At 39.9% G+C, this 21208-nt stretch overlaps 1 protein-coding gene across 1 annotated transcript in view; it reads right to left on the bottom strand.

Moving 5' to 3' along the window:
• Positions 1–21208, bottom strand: part of NEIL3 (nei like DNA glycosylase 3) — a 117168-nt gene that overhangs the window by 39152 nt on the left and 56808 nt on the right. Inside the window, exon 3 of the mRNA XM_089684064.1 lies at positions 3772–3906. Within this exon, the coding sequence (XP_089540190.1) occupies positions 3772–3906 (135 nt within the window). The remainder of the gene's footprint in view (positions 1–3771; positions 3907–21208) is intronic.

Raw genomic sequence — 21208 nt, 5'->3', positions numbered from 1 at the left:
TATATATATACATACACACACACACACACACACACATATATATATACATACACACACACACACACACACACACACACACACGTACTTATATAGCGCTGTCAATTTATGCAGCGTTTTACATATGTATTATACATTCACATTTGAAAATTGTCCACTGTAAATCCAGTTCATATGAACGTGCCAGGTGAGAAATAGGAATCAACGATGGTGATCCATGAGGAAGTAGCAGAAATGCGCACTCACCAGAAGGCGGATATATCTAAGCAGTATATATCAAAAGCCCATGGATCCTCGGTCATGAAGAAACAGGTCTGGTCACCGTGGATTGGCCTTTCCTTTCCTTAAGGGTGCAGAGCAAGATTCTTCCTCCTCTAAGGTGGATGCTTGGATTCCTAATAAGGACCCTGCAAAGAGGTACTCCTTTTGTCTTGATGTCCGCTTCTGGTAATCTTCTGAAGTCAGATTGGAAGAGGCAGCGGCAGCTTTTTCAATCAGTCGTGCCTTTATTGCTTTGCAAAGTGCTGTCATGAAGTTTTTGTTAAGCTAAGTTTAATCTCTGAGGTTAATCCTCTGCATTGTGTAAAAAGGCTGTTTGATCCCAACTTCTCTGCTCCTCCTCTTGTTCAAATGTCCACGTCTTATCTCCTGAAAAGACAAATCTGCACCCTTAAGGAAAGGAAAGGCCAATCCACGGTGACCAGACCGGTTTCTTCTTGACCGAGGATCCATGGGCTTTTGATATATACTGCTTATGTATATCCGCCTTCTGGTGAGTGCGCATTTCTGCTACTTCCTCACAGATCACCATCGTTGATTTCTATTTGTCACCTGGCACGTTTATATGAACTGGACTTACAGTGGACAATTTTCAGATTTATTACTTAGCGCTGCACTTTTATTTATATCATTCTGTATAAGTATTTATTGGTTACTTAGAGTGCCTAGCTGCTTTCTAGGATCAGCGCTCACTTTTTTTCATTTTCCATACATTCACATTTGTCCCCAACCATCAAGGAGCTTACAATCTAAGGTCCCTAACTCACATTCATATATACACCTACTAGGGCCAATTTTGGCAGCAGCTATTAATCTACCAGCATGTCTTTGAAGTGTTGGAGGAAACCCACGCAAGCCCAGGGAGAACATGCAAACTCCAGGCAGGTGGTGCCGTGGTTAGGGTTTTGAACCAACGAACCTAGTGCTGCCAGGCGGAAGTGCTAACAATTTAGCCACATGCTATAGATATTATTGACTTTAAAGGATTGAACACAAAAGCAGAAACTACTGAAGTGCATCCAAAGCTTATGTCTGAGGGGTGTAGTGCCTATGCCAACTGATACAGCAGACCATGTATATATTTTGGAAAGTAACAACACTTAAAGCTAAATGTTGTTCTACATGTATGTTATGCTATGTGTATTGAACACTTAAACTTTCTTTTTTTAGTACCTTTAGAAGTCTGTAGGTATACATTCCTGACATAATATACAGCAACAGTGTAATAAAAAAAAAATGATATACCTTTATTATGATACAGTAGTCATTGAGTTACTATCTAGGTTAGATAGTTAGGAAATGTTTACTCTTGCCTGCCGCAGACTGCTGACATCTCTAAGGGCCATGTCAGAATGGCGATTTGCAGTAATCCTCTTTTTTTCAGTGGTTTCTTGCTAGTACTGCCTTGTAAAAAGTGATCCTGTGGCTGTAAAGCCGCTGGCTCATGGATCACTTTTATATTGTAGGGAATCACTGGCTGCAAAGATTGATACCAGGAACAGGGTTGTAACTGCAACCATGATCCTGGTATAACCACTCGAACCCTAGGCCGTAAATAGTACAACCAATGGGCAGAAAGTGGTTAAGAACCAAAGAATAGCTGATTACTAAGGAGCCGGTAAAAGAGTCAAGAGAGATACAGACAAGTCTGCAGGAGTCCTGCATGGCACCCATGATCTATGAGTATGCTTTACAGGCTCCAAAAAAATAAATAAATAAATGCATTTTTTTTTTACATGCAAAAAGTGGTAATAAACTGTGGCTTAAAAAAAAAAAAAATAATCCCCTGCAAGGAAATTGTATAATGTGCTAGTATGCATCGCATACTAGCACATTATGAAAGACTTGCCTTAGAACAGTCCTACAGCGGTGCACTTCCATCTTTACTCTGTCTTCCTTCCGGGTTCACAGGCTGTGGCAGCTTGAATGGCCAAGCCAAAATGATGTCACTCCTGCACATGCGCACAGGAGTCACGGGCCACGACACAGTGCTCTGAAAGAGCGGCACAGGTATGCCGTTACTTCAAAGAGCATGCACCGGCTGCCAAAAGAGCAAATATCTCCTAACCACTGCACATTTAGGAGATATTCATTTTACCTATAGGTAAGCTTTATTATAAGCCTACATGTTGGCAAAAATCACAAAGCGGACTTTACTACTACTTTAAAGGGAATTTTAAAATTGTACTCGCATAGTATACGGTCGTTGTTGCAAATGCATTACTATCATCACCTTAAGCAGAACACATACAGTATATTGTATGTACTACACATCTGATGTCTAAAAAACATTGCATCAAAGTACAGTCAGAAGGGAGTATTTAATACATACATATACACACACACACACACACACAGCCACAATCTGCATTTGTTCTTACAGGTCACCTTTGGCAAAAACACAAGTAGAATAATTCAACTGGGAACAATGGATACTTTACAAACTAGTACAGTTGAATACATCTTATAAATCTTACTGGATGCAAAAATGTGGCATGAGAATGACTGAAGAAAACGGAGTGACACAGTGATATTCTTACCTACTCGGTGGAAATGGATTATCTTCCTATGTATGACAGATAAGACAGCTTTTTGTATCTGTAAATGATACTTTGGGAAAAAAAAAAAAAAAACAGCTTTGTAGCACCTACAATTTGGCTTAATTATGTAATGTTAAAGCATAAGTTCACCTTTGGGAACAGGATACATGTTCCACCCGTTTTTAGGGTGGACCATGTAACATGTTCCCATAGCCGCAGCCGCGCCCCCCCCCTCTGACAGATGGTACACGGAGAAGTCTCCCTGCACTATCTGTTAAATTTTAAAACAGCGCAGCAGTGCTGGGTTCCGCCCACACGGCCGCGTCATTCATTCATGGACTTTCTTGAATAAATGAACTGCAAGTTAACAGCCTTAGCGGCTGTTGGCTTGTCGTTTTCAATGAACTACCATGGCGCTGTGGAGTGCCATGGTAGTTTATTGAAGCTTCCTGTCATTATATCTGCTTGCTCGCAGATATACTGACAGGTCTGCAGGAGACCTGCATGGTATTAGCGATCTACTGATTGTCCTGTAGACAAAAACTAATAAATGCACATGTTTTACCTTTTTTCTAAAAGGTGAACTTATCCTTTAAATGTTTTAGATGTGCTGAAGAGATTGTAGCTGCCCTTTGGTAAGCAGGGACTGGGCAGACAGAGATTTGAAGAGTGTCAAAGAGCAAATGATTCTTCACTTTGTATTAGCAGGAGCTAAATACCCCTTTGTTAGCTAAGTGAATACCAATTATTACAGATTCCATGTTTAGAATATTTTTACAAGAGCAAAAAGAATAATATATATATATATATATATATATATATATATATATATATATATATATATATATATATATATATAAAAATAAAACTAATGGCACGATTGGTCAATTTTTTTTTTAACCCACAGGATAGCTGTGGAGCTATTAGACACAATGAAGGGAGGCCTTAGCATTACCTGACATCTATCGTGGAATCATAAAAGCAAATCAAATCCTTGGTGAGCTGCACTTCTAGAACTGCTGGAGCTCCGCTTCCATCCTTCCTCTCTGCTGGATTAATGCGCATTGATCCATTCATTCCAAAATGAACTCTAGGATGGAACAATAGGACATGGTTTAAGTGTGATTACACCACATGTAAGCCAAAAGGAAAAAAAGAACTAGTACTTTATAAAAAAAAAAAAAGTCTAAAAAGTGGTGGCATGATAGAGATTATATATATATATATATATATATATATATATATATATATATATATATATATATATATATATATATATATACACATATACACACACACATATATACCTTGTGAAATGATAAATAAATATATTTAGGATTTTATATCCGTATTCTATATGTGCTAAACTACAGCTATCCATTATACAACGTAGATGACAATTTCTCACACAAACACTGACTAGTGTGAATTGTATTGAATAAAGCTGTCCTCTGTAGCATGCACCATAAAAAAAAAGGTATAGGAGAAAATAATCTTCCCTATGCCTCCCATAATTCTGTGCCTAAGCAGGCAATCACCAGGGCTGAAGGCCATTATATGGAGCCAGGAGGAGGACGTTTACACTTAAAGTATAACTAAATAATAATTTTTGACTTGAATATTATTTAATATCATCAAACAGTATAGATTTTCTGAAAGTTGAGACCCTGGATAATAACATGGTGACAGTTCCAATTTTTTATGTCACACGATATTGGCACAACAGTTTATCAAGCACAAAACGCTTTTTAAATATACAAAAACATTTTTAAAAAATGCTTTTAATTTACTCAGCCCTGATTAACTCCTTATTCTCCATTTAGTTGTAATTTTCCTGCTTTTTTTTGTTCATTTCTATTTTATAAACTAATATTAAAACTTTTTTTTGCATTGTTTGTTAATATTTTTAAACCTTTAACATATTTCTGTTTCACATTGAAAAAAATTTGTAAATAACTTTTCAATAATTTGTACCAGAATCATAATTTTATTGTCATATTAAACAGGACAAATTAGAGGATGAAATGTGCACTTTTTATTTGAAGTAAAACTATTACATTTTAAACTAAGACTGCTGAAAAAAAAAGAAAAAAAGTGCTTTTTGTTGTTGTCTTGTTACATTTAATTGTCTAAAAGGATTGTGGAAAAAATATAATTTTTGCAAGACAACATTCAATATATATATATATTTTTTTTTTAAAGAACGACCAACAAAAAAAAAAAAACCCACAATATATGTATTGCCCAAAAATGTGGCAATGTTTACTCTCACTGACACATTTTCAACTCCTGCTGGCCACAGTCCGGCCCCTCTAAAGTTTGAAGGACAGTGCACTGGCCCTTCATTTAGAACGTTTGGAGACCCCTGCCAAGAAGGCAACCTTACATGTGAGGTCTTCCAAAGGAATGTCTCTAAATGGTTCAAAGTTGGATCTCTGAAGAGCAGATAACACCACGTTGTGATACAAAAATTAATAACATTATTGTATCATTTATATTTGTGCACTTATAGGTAGATGATAGGGTGTTAGCAGCATATAGAATTAGGTACCATATTAGCGCAGGGGGATCTCTGTTACCATCTTGAAAACCACGTTGTGATCACAGGATGGATTGGGGGAATTATATGGAGTAACTTCCTATAGAAAAGTCTTGATAAAGGATTGCGTAGCAAGAGGTTTCTGGAAGAGAATGGGTAAGTACGGAACCTGTCCTTTGAGGGTACTCAGGGATAGACACTGGTCAAGACCAGACTAGAGAAAGGCCAAAATACGAGTGAGAGAATATTCCCTAGGATTAATCTTGCCGTCTTCGCACTATGCAAAGAACGCCTTCTATGCGCAATAGTAACTCTTGTAGGCATTTGGATTTCCTTGCTCCGAGTAAGGTGGATTAGAGATACCCCTATACTTTAGGACGTGTATTTTTGAAAGCAATGACATTAAAGCCAGTAACTGAAAAGCAGGATGGAACAGGGGGGCCTGAGCCAATAGGTCTAGAAGTCCGAGACTCTTTCAACCCTCTATCCTGCATAGCAGTCGAAAGAAATGTTCATCGGAGAAAAAGCATAAGCCAGTCAGAATTGAGTCCAAGGAATAACCAGAGAATCAACTGCAAAAGCTAGAAGATCCCTAGTACTGGCCACCAACTTGTTCAGCTTCTTGTTGAATCCGGGGGCCAGAATGTCTACATTTGGTTTTCCCCACCTTAGAAATTTTGAAAGATCTCAGTGCACAGAGACCACTTTCCCTAATCTAGTAAATTGACAGTTTAGAAAGTCAGCCTGCCAACAGCCGGAATGCAAGTTTCTTCCCATAAGAGTACTAAACTTGTCTCTTTTAGGGCTGCTAAGCTTCTAGTGCCCCCTTAATGAATTATGTGGCTGTGCCATTGCCCAAATGTACTCTGACTGGATGACCATGTAGAAAGGAGATCCAATCTTGTAGAGAAAACTCAAGGCTTTTAGTTCCAGAATGTTGGGGAGTTTTCTACTCCTGCAAGGACCATGTATCCTGGAGAGTCAGTTGTAAACCTAATGCTAGCCTGTAAGGCTCGCATCTGTCATTACCATGCTCCAAGTCCTGTGAGAGCTTTGTTTGGCTGGAAATAAGCATTGTGCGATCAAAGGGTTAGATTTGTTTGCTCCAAGTCTTGAGGATGTTGTACCGAAGGGGTCTGGAGTGAAATTGGGCAAAGGAAACTGCTTCGAAGGAGGCCACTATGAGGTTCATAAACTTCATGCAGAAGTGAATTGAGGGATGTCATGACCTGGGGGTCAGGGAGTTGGACCTTAGGGAGGTCATTTTCTTCTGATGGAGGAAGAATATGGCTTGGGCTGTGCCCAAGATTAGACCCAGGTACAGTGTGAGGGCCGAAGAGTAGACTTTTGAAAATTGATTGTCTAGCTCTGGGGTCAGCAACCGTAAACACTCAGAGCCATTTGGACCCGTTTCCCACAAAAAAAACCACTGGGAGCCACAAAACCCTTAGGACATCTAAAATGAAGATAACACTGCATATATTGTTTTTTTTACACCTTTCTTACCTTTCTTCCTGTGGCCCAGCAGAGTTCACATAATCGGCAGAATAGAGCTATTTGTTCAATATTACCTTTGTCTTTGGACTCATCACAGGTGATTGAGTACACCACAGCTGAATTGATGTCTTTAATTTGCTGTCTGGTGATGTTTTCTGCCATTTTTATGGTTCTGTCTTTGACAGTCTTTGCAGAGACAGGCATATCTCTGATTTTCTGCACAATTTCACTCTTGTTTTTGAAGTCAGAGAATAGATGTTCTGAAATCTTAATGATTCTTTTATATAATCTCCATCTGTGAACAGCTTCCCCTGCCTATTTCCTGAGTGGCCACAAAACTAGCATATGTAGCTGAATTTGCAGACTTCATCCACTTCTTGAAATGATTTTTGCCCAGATCAGCCTTCCGCATCAGTTCCCGAAATGGCTTTTCTTCTCTCATCTCCATCCGGATATTTTTCAGCAAAGGCTGTGTGTATATTCTGGAAATGTCTTTCAACATTCAACTTTTTGTTGTTTGCCAATTTCTCTCCACATATAAAGCATACTGGTAAACCTGTCTCGTCAGTAGTGAAAGCAAATGAATCTGCCCACAAACTACTAAACATTCTGTTTTCTTCTTAAACTTTTCTTTTCCTGGATTTATCCATGGTTGGCCGCCCTACGACAATAAATCTTGTGTCGTTGGCAAGGTGGTTATTATATCAGCCTTATTTTGCCTAAAGCTGGCAATTGGAAGGTAAAAAAAAAAGTAGGGAGGGGGCGATGAAAAAAATTCTATTATGTACCCTTCTGAAATGACAGCTTGGACCCAGAGGCCCAGGATGTTATGGATCCAGAGTAGTGAAAACACAAAAAACATCCCCCAACTCTGGGGTAGACATCTGGGAAGGTTTGGTGAGCCAGGGTTTATGTAAAATGGAAGCATCAAAGCCCTGGTTTTGAGGTTGACACCTGAAGAAAAATTAAGTTATCCCTTTCACAGGGTATAGGTAAAAGCAATAAGAGTACTAGGCTTAGGGGGAGATTTACTAAAACTGGTGCACAAAGAATATGGTGTAGCTGTGCATATTAACCAATCCGCTTCTACATTTCACTGTCAAAGCTTAACCGCTTCCCTATAGCAGAAATACTGCTACAGGGCTGCGCAAAATCATTAAATATACATATACTGTATATACATACATACATACATATACACACACACACACACACATATACACACGTGATATGCATTTCCCACGCAGCCATTGGTGGCTACAGATGCCAATCACCAGGTCCCGGCTGGAGATTCCCCACCGGCACCCAACGATCGCCTTGAAACAGTGACAGGGAGAGACCTGTGTGTAAACAACACAGGTCTCTCTCCTGCCAGCAGTGATATGCTGCCGTGTATTTCTCTGCACAGCAGAGAAATACACAGCAGCATGTTTCCCAAGTAAAACACACACAGCACATTATGTTAAACAGCACACAGTTAACTCTTTGATCACCACAGATGTTAACCCCTTCCTGCTCAGTATCATTACAGTGTCAGTGCTTTTTATTAGCACTGATCACTGTATCTGTGTCATTGGGATGTCAGTAACAGTTAGTTCCCCCCCAGAATGCCCACCGAAGTCACGCTATAAGACGCTGATCGCCGCCATTATGATTATAAAAAAAATTTAAAATTCCAGTATATATAAAAATTGCCATTTGTAGACGCTATAACTTTCATGTAAACCAATTAATTTACATGTATTGGGTTTTTAGTTTTTAGCAAAGACATGTAGCACAATACATTTTGGTCTAAATTTGACAAAATTTAATTTTTTTTACTGGATATGTTTTTATAGCAAAAAGTCTAAAATTATTTTTTTTTATTTTTTTTTTTTAAATTGTTGGTTTTTTTTGTTTATAGCACAAAAAATAAAAAATGCACAGGTGATCAAATACCACCAAAAGAAAGCTCTATTTGTGGGGAAAAAAGGACATAGATTTCATTTATGTACAGCATTGCATGACCGTGCAACTGTCAGTTAAAATAATGCAGCAAAGTATCGCAAAAAATGGCCTGGTCAGGAAAGGTAGGAAATACTCTGGAGGGCAAGTGGTTAATTAAACAAGCTGAAATTTGAAGCTGATTGGTTACTATGCAAAGCTGCACCAGATTCTGTTTCCAGATGTAGTAAATCTACCCCTTAGGCTGGATTCACACTTGTGCAGTGTGGTTTTGAAGGTCAGTTTTCACAGCAGATTACAAAGCAGCTGTTCAGGGCTGGTTCAGATGCAGTTCAGGACAGTATTTAAAGAAAGCTGTGGAATTGTATTCAAAAACCAAATTACATGTTCGATTCAGCGGTTCCTATGGAAGTCAATGAGCCTGGATTCACAAATGAACTGGACCGCGCTGCTCAAAAACCTGACAGGACTCTTAATTGGCATCATAACCATACTCCAGCTGCACTGGACATGTGAAGAGGCACAATAGAAAGCAATGTTATTTCACATCATGCAAATTAGATGTGTTCAGAACACATCCTATTCGTATATATGTGAACTGGCTTTTTCTTGTGGAGTAGTACCTCCAGCCCCAAATCGCTTCACCGATGAATTTGTCAAGGGATTCCCCAATAAGGCATTCACCATCAAATGGCATGCATAATAGACATATGTTCAGCAGACCAAACTTTCAGCCACAAAATCCTGCACATATTCACAGAGATGAGAGATTCTTGAAATTTGGCAAAATACATTCACAAGAGCATAAACTCAAAATAGGGCTGAAGACATTAGGCTGTAATTGTTCAAAGAGAGTAGGGTCTTTAAAGACAGGTTCTTGGACTCTGTTCGTTGGTCTTAACCAGTTAGCGATAATCTGGCAAATCAACATAGTAGTTATTGCTGGCTGCAGGGTTGGACCTACAACCAACAGAGCAAATAGGGCCTTTTAAAAGTGCTTCAAAATGCTAAAAGGAGGGAACATCCTCAGTTGGAACTGTAAGGTGTTTATTGTAAAATGAAATGGCAGGATCCACTACTAGAGAGTAGTCTTTTTTTTTTTAAATCCTTATCAATGGATAGACCCCAGCAAAAAAGTTAGAAGAATAAAGCCTCTCAAGGCTGAGCCAGTCCTGAAAGTGTGCAATCAATTTGTGCATGTATGGGAAAGTCTTTTGTAGACTTAGCCAGTCTCTTGGTATCTATAGGTGTCTGTTTTGACTGTGGATAAGCAAAGACTACAGAACAGTACATCAATTTGTGTGACCACAGTGGAAAGCATTTGCTGCAAAGCCATTGTAGTACCTCACAGAATGTGCAGAGGAAAAACTTCCACTGCCTCTGCAACAAAAGTAGGGTCCTTAAATTGGTTCTAAAAAGGTAGAAGAATTTTTTACCTCAATGCATTCTTCGGCATGCAGCCCACCTGAATATTTACCTAAACCCAATCTTAATCCAGCAATATACTGTTCATGAGAGCAGCAGCTCTCTCTCTCCTCGCTGGACATTGGCTCCCACTGCTGTCAATCACAGCCAGTGAGGAGAGCATGGGCGAGCCTCAGCCTCAATCGGCATGTCAATGGACACAGAGAGCTGGCTCAGGAGCAAGCATGTGAGATTGAGGAGTCCAGGACACCACCGTGGGACTCAGAAGAGGAGGATCAGGGCCAATCTGTGCAAAACCACAGTATAACTTTTTTGTTTGTTAAATTGCCATTTAGAATAAATGTAATATTTTCCTCCATAACATCTTCTATTAAAGAAGGTTACACTTCTTATTCCAGAGTAGGGACAAAGGGGAAAAAAGGGAAGTGTAGCATTTCTGGCAGCCAGAAACTAAAAGGTTACAGAAACGCTGAACGTTTTCTGAAGAATTCTGACATGTTGGCAGAGAAATCTGCCTTTGTCAGACAGGCCACCTGGTGTGTGCCCGAAAGGGAGCTAAAGTAAGCTGAGGGTAGTCTAGTCAATAATAGCTCAAGAACAAGGAAACAGCTATCACCCTGAGCAGTGATCTGTGTTCCCTGTAGGCTGTCAGCAGGGCGTATATTGTTCTGACCTATAGTCTCAGCTCCCTTGCATCTGTGATTTGCTAGTGAGGGGATATTCAGTGGGGTACTCCTGGTTCAGAAATACTGAATGGATGAGGTTTTTCAAGTCCAGAGACGGAGCCACTAAATCCCAGAGTTCTTGTGGCTGTGTCTCTGTAGCATCATACTGTGTACATTCTCGACTGGACAGGCAGGCAGAAATATCTAGAAGGTGTGACACAATTACTTCACCCTACTGAGACTAAATCCAAATAGGAGGAAATTAATCGCCAAATTCAAAAGTGCTCTCAATGAGAAGCATTACTAAACACAAACATAGTATGCTATGCCCTGTGGACAGTGATGTTAAAACCGAGAGGTCTTCAGGTCCGGGCACCAGAGAAATGGAAAACAGCCCTGGACCCATATAGCACAGCAGCTATTTTCACAGGTAGCACTTCATAGAAATATAGAAGGGCAACAGCAGAAAAAACAAAAACCAAAAAAAATAAAAATAAAATAAAGTGGTCCATCAAGTCCTTTTTTTTTTTACTTTTTTGTCTGAGTATAGATTTAGGTCTGTCCCAAGCACGTTTGAATACATTTACTGTTGAATGAGTCACTACCTCTGCTGAAGTCTATGCAAAGCATCAACTACTCTTTTGGTTAACTAATACTTTCTAAAGATTAATTTTGAACTTTCCTGCTAGTTGGAGGTCATGTCCCTGCGTTTTTGACCTTGGCTTCATATTGAAAATGTTGCCCTTCTGAACCTTATTCACCCCCTTGATGTCTTTAAAGGCTTCAATCATGTCTCCCCATTCCATTCTTTCCTCCAGAATGTACAAGTATTTTATCCTTCAAGGTTTGAAGGATAAAACAATTCACCATTTTTGTTGTTCACTTCTGCACTCATTTTAATCTTGTCATTATCATTTTGTAACCGAGGTATCCAGAACTGGACACCGTATTCTAAAAGTGGTCTAACTAGAGATCTATGTAGGGAAAACAGGACCTCCTGTCTCCTGCTGGTGACCGCTCTAGTGATGCATCCTAGAATTTTTTTCCCCCCGCTTTCCCCACTGCGTGGCCACACCGTTTGCTCATTTTGCAATTGTCTGAAATAATTACCTTCAAATATATTTTTCCTCTGTAAAGCTGGCCAACACTGTGCCCCCAATATTGTACTCTATCAAGGGATTCTTTCTCCCTTAGGTGCAGGGTGGATAAAAATCGATTAAAAAAAATAAATTTTTTACTCCAAAAGCATTTTATTAAAATAAATTTGATAAAAATCAAAAAAATCAGATTTTAAATTAAAAAAAAATATATCTAAAGATAGTTTCTATTTAAGATACATTCATAATTTAGTTCTTTCAGCATGAAATGGAGCTTAGTTATGTAGCATGAGGCTGTATATTCTGCAATATTTACATTTTTGGTAAACTCATTCAAAGAATCCAAGCTCTGCAAGCGAAGATAACATACACTGCATTGATGCATTCACACAGTAACCATGAGAAAAAACATGAAATAAAAGAATTTGAGTAGTTCTCCAGCTATGTGTGATTAAGCTATTAACCTAAAATTGGTTCCGATATCGCTGCTTTACTAACCTTTATTTGGTTTGCAAATATTAAAGATTCTAACTACCAGCAAGAATGAGTCGGATTCCTTACATTTAAAGAGCACCTGTCATTTCAGATCCATCATGGCAACGCCTGTTAGCGGTCATCCACTCTTCTGCTGCTGCCATATCCCTCACCTTGTTGTGTCACTGCCGCATCACCAGGGTCCCATTAAAGTGAATGGGACTGTTGGTGAGTAAACAGCAGGTCAGAGGAGGAGCCGCTGCGGGACAGAGATGACAGTTGCTCTTTACCAATTATGATTTAAATCGAGCCGTTTCACTAATGATTTAAATCAACTCCACCCTGCTTAGGTGCATTATTTTACATTTAGAAACATTGAACTGCAGTTTCCATGGCTTTGACCAATTTTCCAGCAAGGCCAAATCATGTCCCACATTACAGATACCTCCAGGGATATCGCACACTATTGGTCATCAGAAAAAGACATACCTTACCCACCAAACCTTTAGTTATATTACTTACAAATAGATGTAATAGAACAGGACCTAGTACAGAGCCTTGTGGTACACAACTAGTGTCCTGTTGTATTTAGGTGTCCTTTTATGAAGATTATCGGTGATCCTGAGGATCGTTGCCCATCTCCGATCATTAGTGGTTTAGGAAACAGATGCTCAGCGGAGAACATGTTCTCCGCTGATCATCTCAGCACACAAATGGCCAGTGTATGAAGGAGCGATGTCAGCCCTTCACTGGTGATCTGTGTTCTCCCTCCAGATTCTCCAGCCCAGAGCTGGAGAATCGGAGAAACCGCAAACGAAGTAGTGATAATTTACCGCTGCTTAGTAAACAGTGTTTGACTGATCGCTTACAGTAATCTCGCGAGATTATAGTAACAGCAGGTTTTCCAGTGTTCAAAGCATTTGTAGATCGCTTCTCCCTTCATTCAGAGAAGTGATCTACACTGCTTCATAAAAAGGCATTCAGAGGAGAACTCTCTCCTCTGAGAATGCCAGACAACTGAGCAGTGGTCATTTACAGCTGCATGATAAACGGACACCTTAATCTATTTGTGATATAACTAAAGGTTTGGTGGGTCAGCTTCCAAATGAGCACCTAACACAGAATCCAGTGCCTAAAACAAACATTACAGGCCAACAGAGCACAATGGGGTCCAAGTACAGTCTCTGAGATACAAAAAGAGGGTATCCAATATGAAAACTACTAGGTATTGCAAGGCAATAAGCTGTCAACTGTTGACAGAAGCTTCAGAAGGAAAAATGCCAGAAGATTCTTAGGGAAAAAAGAAATGTTCCTGGGGTAGAACAGATCCATCATGTAAGGAAAAAGTGGGCAGAGTTATATGGGTGCACTCTAGGGGCAACCTTAGCAAAGTTTTTGCCAGTATCCATTCACCTGAAAGTAGTAGCATATAACCCATGGTCTATAAATACAAGTCTGTGTCCTGTACTGTTCAACTAGGATAATCCTGTTTGTTCCATTTCCGTTACACGTGTTTGGGTATTCAAACTGAAAGCTGAACTGCAGGTATGAAATTTATTGCATACGTACATTGGTCCAGATTGCATACGCCATACCTGAGGGCCCGCTTCGAAAGCGGACAAAATCACATTAAAAGTCAATGCTACTACAATGATAACAGTTATCTCCTGGGTCCTGTACAAAGTAGCATGCCCTCTGGACTCAGACTTCAGGGGATGACTTTCTTGGCACTGCTGACATTTACAAAACGCTTTGTCTTTTTGTCATGAAAACAAGATGTTCTCTGAATGGCCGAGGTGGAGAGGAGGGGCGGCCAGGCAAACCATGCTTTCCACCTTGTCCAATCACAAAACACCCTGAATTAATTGAAAGAATACAAATCTTTCTGTAAATGGTGGCAGTGCCAAGCGAATGACCCTCTGTGGATAATGTGCAGAGGGAAAGTCACTCACCACAGGACCCAGAAGCACAGGACTACTACAGTGATTGTCAGCTTGACCTTATACTTGACCCTCAAGTATGAGATACACTTACATTGCTCCAATGTGGACCAATGTAAGTACGCAGTAAAGATCACACCTGGAGTTTAGCTTGAACATAGCTTCATCTTATGTACTAAGCAAAGTGAAAACTCACTACTGCTTTAATAAAAACACCACTATGTAATCACATTGTTAGATTTAGATGAGCATATATTCTTATTAAAATAGGTATCCTAATATGTCAGAGACATCTGCGCTATTGTATATGTAAAACTGCGCACTTAACCTTGGACTTTTTACTAATACGTGGTTTGTTCGTTTTTTAATTTGGGGGAAATAGAGAATAAAATGCTGGGTGCTTAGACAGGTATACGGCCATGTTAAATGTCCAGTACTAACACGGGGATGACCTGCATGGAAACATGGGTAGATAAGACAAGTATTTATGGGAGACATTAGTACAAGAGGTCCTATGTTATCAGTAAAGAAACAGAAGTAAAGTTAAAGGGCACTTTTAAAATCCATTAATCTTGCAATTCCTATTCTTGAAAACATGTACAAAAAACAAGGGCATATTGATGTTTGTGTTTGCTGAAAGCACTAAATTATTAACAGTGAAATTATCTAGTCGGTTGATCTTTAAATATTTATCCAAGTTCATTTCAGTGACATTCTTCTATATCTCCTTCTTTAGATGTATGGCTCATTTTACAAAATTAGGAGGAAACCTGGAGACTGTTTTGCTCCATGCAGGAAAATATAACAGTATTATAAAAATAGGTGATCAATGAGCAGGAACTGGCTAAATTGCAATCCATCTATGGCTGTTTCTGTTCATGAGAAGTCAATATATTGATCAACTGCTCATGAACGGTCCTGTTGGAAAATGAGTGAATCGAAGGGCCTTAGTAAGAGAGGTTACCAAGAACCCAAATGATCACTCTGACTTCGCTCCAAAAGAGCTTTTGCAAGCGGGTTTTCATGTGTTTTTCACTGAGAAGTGCTTCCATCTAGCCACCCTGCCATAAAGCCCATGCCGGTAGAGGGCTGCAGTGATGGTTGTCCTACTTTGGAGCTCACTTAGAGTGACCATTTGGTTCTTGGTCACCTGTCTTATAAGATCCTTCACCCCTGATTGCTCAGTTTGGCCAGGCAACCAGCTCTTGGAAGATTCATGGTTGTGCCAAACTTCTTCCACTTGAGAATTATGGAGGCCACTGTGCTCTTGGGAACCTTCACCGAAGCAGAAATGTTTCTGTACCCTTCCACCAATCTGTGCCTTAAAATAATACTGCAGGAACTTCCTTTGACTGGATGGCTTTTGCTTTGCTACAGTAGGCATTGTCAGCTGTGAGGCCTTTTATAGAGAGGTGTGTGCCTTTCTAAATCATGCTCAGGTCACTTTAATTTACCACAGGTGGACTCCAATCAAGGTGTAGAAACATCTCAGCAACGATCAAGAGAAATGAGAGGCACCTGAGCTAAATTTCAAGTGTTGTAGCGAAGGGTCTGAATACCAGTTATACCAATGTAATATTTTAGTTTTTTTTTATTTAAATTTTTTTTTTATTAAAAATGACTAATGCAGGCCATAGATGGTTCGTTTATCGGCCAATTTTTCGTTCGAAAGAATAATTGTCCGATTTTTGCATAGTTAGTGGGTAATGGCATCAGCCGATTTTCGCGGTTCCTCCTCATTTCTTTTATCAATCATGCTGGAAAATTTGTGAAAAACGGCTAATTTTCGCAATCATTGGTGGCAACAGAATGACTGATGTTGTTTTTTTAGACGAAAAATCGGCCAAAAACAAACCGTCTATGGCCTGCATTAGTATCATCAGGATGCAACTTAATAGTGAAAAAAGTGAAGGGGGTCTGAATACTTCAGGAATGCAATGTGTAATATATATATATATATATATATATATATATATATATATATATATACACACACACACACACACACACATATACATACACACACACACATACATACACACACACACTCTATATACACACACACCCCCAACACATACATGCATATATACACACACATAGTGAAGAATTAGCTCAGTAGCAGGTTGTGCTTGACCCACTGGATGAGTCAGAGCACGGTGAAAAAGGCAAAGTATGAGAGCAGGATCTTGGTGAAACAAATGGTGCTTTATTTACAAGGTCTGTGATCACAACATGCAGATATCCAAAACAGAAAAAATAAAACAAAACCAGAAAAAAAAGCCTTGCCACGTTGGGTGTCTAACTGCAAACACAGGATCCTGACTACTCATCTGGATACAGCCTTCCGCTGCTCAGACACTTGGGCCCTGATTCACTATTGGGCGTGGGCGCATATTTATGGGCTTAAGCCCAATTTTCATGGGCGTCCGTCATTTTTTACCCTGCAACCTAATTCACTATTGAGCAGAGCCCATAAGCAGATGCCCAATCTAATTCACAAAAAGACACACGCCCGAAATCAGACTCACAAAACAGACTTGCTAAGAAGCAAGTCTAAAACCATGAAAAATCACTGCAGAGACATGTTCACTTAGAAATTTGCTTTGCCAAATATCAGGACTTCACTTTAAACAATATCTGCTATTTCCAAAAAAATTAAGAATGTGTTTTAAAAATTGTTTTTTTCAAGGAAATCGACACAGTAAAAATCTAGAAGCCCGTGCAGTGTCTTTGGCAGATACAACTGAGCATGTGCAGAACACATGTTAGACTTCTGCCAAGGGCGTTTGCTTTTTAGCCACTGACTAATAGTGAATCTTACTGTGGATTCCTCTGACAGCCGGCACTCGCTCGCGTCTATTGTGTTTAATAAACAGCACTCGGCATATCTTCATGTAATCTAATTAGATTTCCTTAGTTCTAGTGATTCTATTTTTGTTTCTTATCCTTTATAATTATTTCTGTAATGATTTTACTTATTTCAAAGGTCTAGATAATATTTATTTTGACAGCTGAATGTAAAAATAAAGGTCCACAATAAAAAAAAAAAAAAAAAAAAAAAAAAAAAAAAAAAACAGCGTGGGTCCCCCCTCTCATCCTTACCAAGCCCTTCAGGTCTGGTATGGATATTAAGGGGGAACTCCACGCTGAAATTTAAAAAAAAAACAGCGTGGGTCCCCCTCAATATCCATACCAGACCCTTATCCGAGCATGCAGCCGGCAGGTCAGGAAAGGGGGGGGGGGGGGACGAGTGAGCGCCCCCCCCCTCCTGAACTATACCAGGCCACATGCCCTCAACATGGGGGGGTGCTTTGGGGCAGGGGGGGCAGGGGGGGATATTGAGGGGGACCCACGCTGTTTTTTTTTTTAATTTCAGTGTGGAGTTCCCCCTTAATATCCATACCAGACCTGAAGGGCTTGGTAAGGATGAGAGGGGGGACCCACGCTGTTTTTTTTATTATTTATTTAATTCACGGAAATAATTTGAAATTCAGCTGTCAGTGGGAAACCCCGATGACAGCTGAAACATTCCTTCTGTCCCTGCAGAGAGCTCCGCTATTATATTTGACATTAAAAAGTATAGAGACTGCAACATTGTATCTATTTTTGTATCCATTCCAGATATAGATGTTTTTATTCGGATACAAATAGATACAATGTTGCAACCTTTATACTTTTTAATGTCAAATATAATAGCGCAGCTCTCTGCAGGGACAGAAGTAATTACTTTGCTATTATATTTGCAGGCCGTAGACGGGGCGAAAATCGAACAATTTTTTTTACCATTGGTGGTAACGTCGGCCCATTGAACAACCGAAATTTTTTTTTTTTTTTTAAACGGTCAGTTTTCGCCCCATCTATGGCCTGCATTTTTCTTTTTCTTATTCTTTTTTTTTATTCTTCTTTTTCTTGCAGGTCATGGCTCATGTGCAGATTTTTTATCTGTTAAAAGATCAGCCAATTTGCCGATCATTGCAGCTAAAATCGGCCGATCTGCAAAATCGGCCAATTTTTATCCAAATTTACCAATTAAAAAAAGTTGCAAAATCCCCAAAAATGGCTGACCAATTAACCCACTAACGGGCCGAAAATCAGCCGATTTTTTTTGCGGACGATTTTAGACCCATGTAAAGCAGGCCATAGATGGGTCTAAAATCGGCCGATTTTTCTGCCGAAAAAAAAATCGAACGATTTTTGGGCCGTTAGTGGGTTAATTGGTCAGCTGTTTTTCGGGATTTTGGAACATTTTTTTTATCAGTAAATTTGGAACAAAAAATTTTCAACTTTACTGGTAAACAAAATATGCTAAAATCCCAAAAAATGGCCGACCAATTATCCCAATAACGGAAGAGGCCCTTGTCCCCATTAACATGGGGACAAGGTGCTTTGGGGGGGAGCCCCCCTTCCCCAAAGCACCCCCCTATGTTGAGGGCATGTGGCCTGGTATAGTTCAGGAGGGGGGGCACTCGCTCGTCCCCCCCCTTTCCTGACCTGCCGGGCTGCATGCTCGGATAAGGGTCTGGTATAGATTTTGGGGGGATCCCCAAGCTGTTTTTTTTTTATTTCAGCGTGGAGTTCCCCCTTAATATCCATACCAGATCCGAAGGGCTTGGTACGGATGTGAGGGGGGACCCCACGCTTTTTTTTTTTTTGTACATTCAGCTGTCAGTGGGGAACCCCGCTGACAGTTGAAACATTAACACATGGCTGTCGCTCCTACAATCCCGCATGAGTTATGTTATCAACTCATGCAGCATTTTAGTAGCGAAAACCAATGCAGCGCTCATGTTTCAGCTGTCGGCGGAGTTCCCCACTGACAGTTGATGTAAAAGTATTGCAGGGAATTATAAACAATTTGTAAAAAACCCGGCGTGGGGTCCCCCCTCTCATCCATAATAAGCCCTTCGGGTCTCGTATGGATGTTAAGGGGTAACTCCACGCTGAAATTAAATAAAAAACAGCATGGGGTACCCCCCAAAATCCATAACAGATACTTATCTGAGCATGCAGCCCAGCAGGTCAGGAAAGGGGGGGGGACAAGCGAGCGCCTCCCCCCCTCCTGAACCATACCAGGCCACATGCCCATACCAAATTATTCAAACATTTGTAAACAGACCAATTAACTGAAATGGTTTGGCATTTGTACCCCAAATATGACGTTCCCTGAGGCATTGGTAAACCGAGGTACGCCTGTATTAGTATTGCAATCCTTTGTATTGGGATACATAGAACCAACATACATCTGAATTGGCAACATAGCACAACATTTGTGTCACATTGGAGATATCTGGTAGTTATACTGACCTTGCCCAGGGACCTAAGATTGATTCACAGCACAGAAATACAGGCTGGATTAGCAATGTAGCTCCGTGGATTAGTGGTTAGCACTACTACCTCACAACTCTAGGGTTGTCGGTTTGAATCCCAACCCCGGTGAGGAAGTAGCATGATCTCCGTGTGTGGCTGTCTTCAAATAGATGTTCTGGCAACATCTTTGCTTTCTGTCTAAATGATCCCTAAAGTGTGAATTAGAATGAGGCCTTGTCTGTTGAAACACCTTCAAAGCTGCACCTTATGTGAATGTCATACAATGGGATAAGAGCCTGGAGCACTAATAGATTTGATAATGATGGTTTACACTCCATCCACTTTTGTGAAGGATTTGGCAAGCAAAGAGCTGACAGAGAGAGGCAAAGTCGCACCCTATTGTATGCTATTAGAGCGACCACATGGGTGTGTTTCAAACATTGATTTCTATAGTACATATAGTATATGTATATAGTATATAGTAGTACATGTACTACTTTAGTGGCAATTTGCATAGAGATCTGTGTCAGATGTCTTGAAAATTGCATTGAAATGGTCAATTTTACTGTAAGTCGCAGGATTTGTAAATCAGCTTTGCCCAGAGTGTAATGTTTGGTGAAGTTTGATTTCTGGAGTGTTTTGCCAATTGATGGGAAATTCACCATACTAGTCAAATCGATTTGTCATTTTCAGTATTGCATACAAGATGTGGTCATGTGACTGTCTTAACTCATGCGAGAATCTGGAGGGAATTGTGACCATAGTAGCAATAAAGGTTCCAATTGGGGTTCCCTTTCACATCCCTGCTCAATGTTCTGTTGTATGCTGCACACGTACATTTCACTGTATATATCTTTCTGATTTGTGGGGCCTGTATACCAAGGGTTAATGCAGGTAGGAAGCGGATTCATCAGGTGAAAACACTTTCACTGCCCAAATTAAGGTCAGTGGTGGGTGAGGCTTCATTGGGTGTGGGGCCTTGTTTGGCACTCCAAATACAACCTAGCTTATATAAAGATGTGCAGTAGGGAGTGATTTGGCCTGTTACTAGGCCGGGTGGTTTGTGACTAAGTCCTTGCATGGTGTGGTTTGGGGGGAAGAAGAGATTTTGTGCTGAATTGCCCCAGACACCACTCAGGCTGTGTTTGGAAGTGGGCTGGAAATGTTTGCATATTTTTGGCCTTGTAAAGTGTGTTTGTGTGTTATTGCACAATGATTGTGTTTTTTCTCTTTGCATTGAAAGCCTCACACATGTCAATCGTTTTGTTTAAAATCTGCTCTTGTTTTAATTTTGCTTGCTTATTTAGACTCAAATGCATTTTTCTGACAAACCTGCAGACAAATGTATGTGTAGGGGGTTTGTAGAGGTGGGAGGGGATTTGTAGAGGTGGGAGGGTTTTATTTCACATGCTTTGTTTTCTTGATATTTTGATCTGTAGACTTTTTTTTGTGAATGGATCTTCATACTAAGTGATTGTGTAAGTAAATCTTATGTGCACGAAAA

The sequence above is a fragment of the Staurois parvus genome, unplaced genomic scaffold, assembly GCF_062004578.1.
Source record: "Staurois parvus isolate SC_StPar_1 unplaced genomic scaffold, SC_StPar_1.0 ptg000334l, whole genome shotgun sequence".
Classification (NCBI taxonomy): domain Eukaryota; kingdom Metazoa; phylum Chordata; class Amphibia; order Anura; family Ranidae; genus Staurois; species Staurois parvus.
This window is presented reverse-complemented; position numbering and strand designations above follow the sequence as displayed.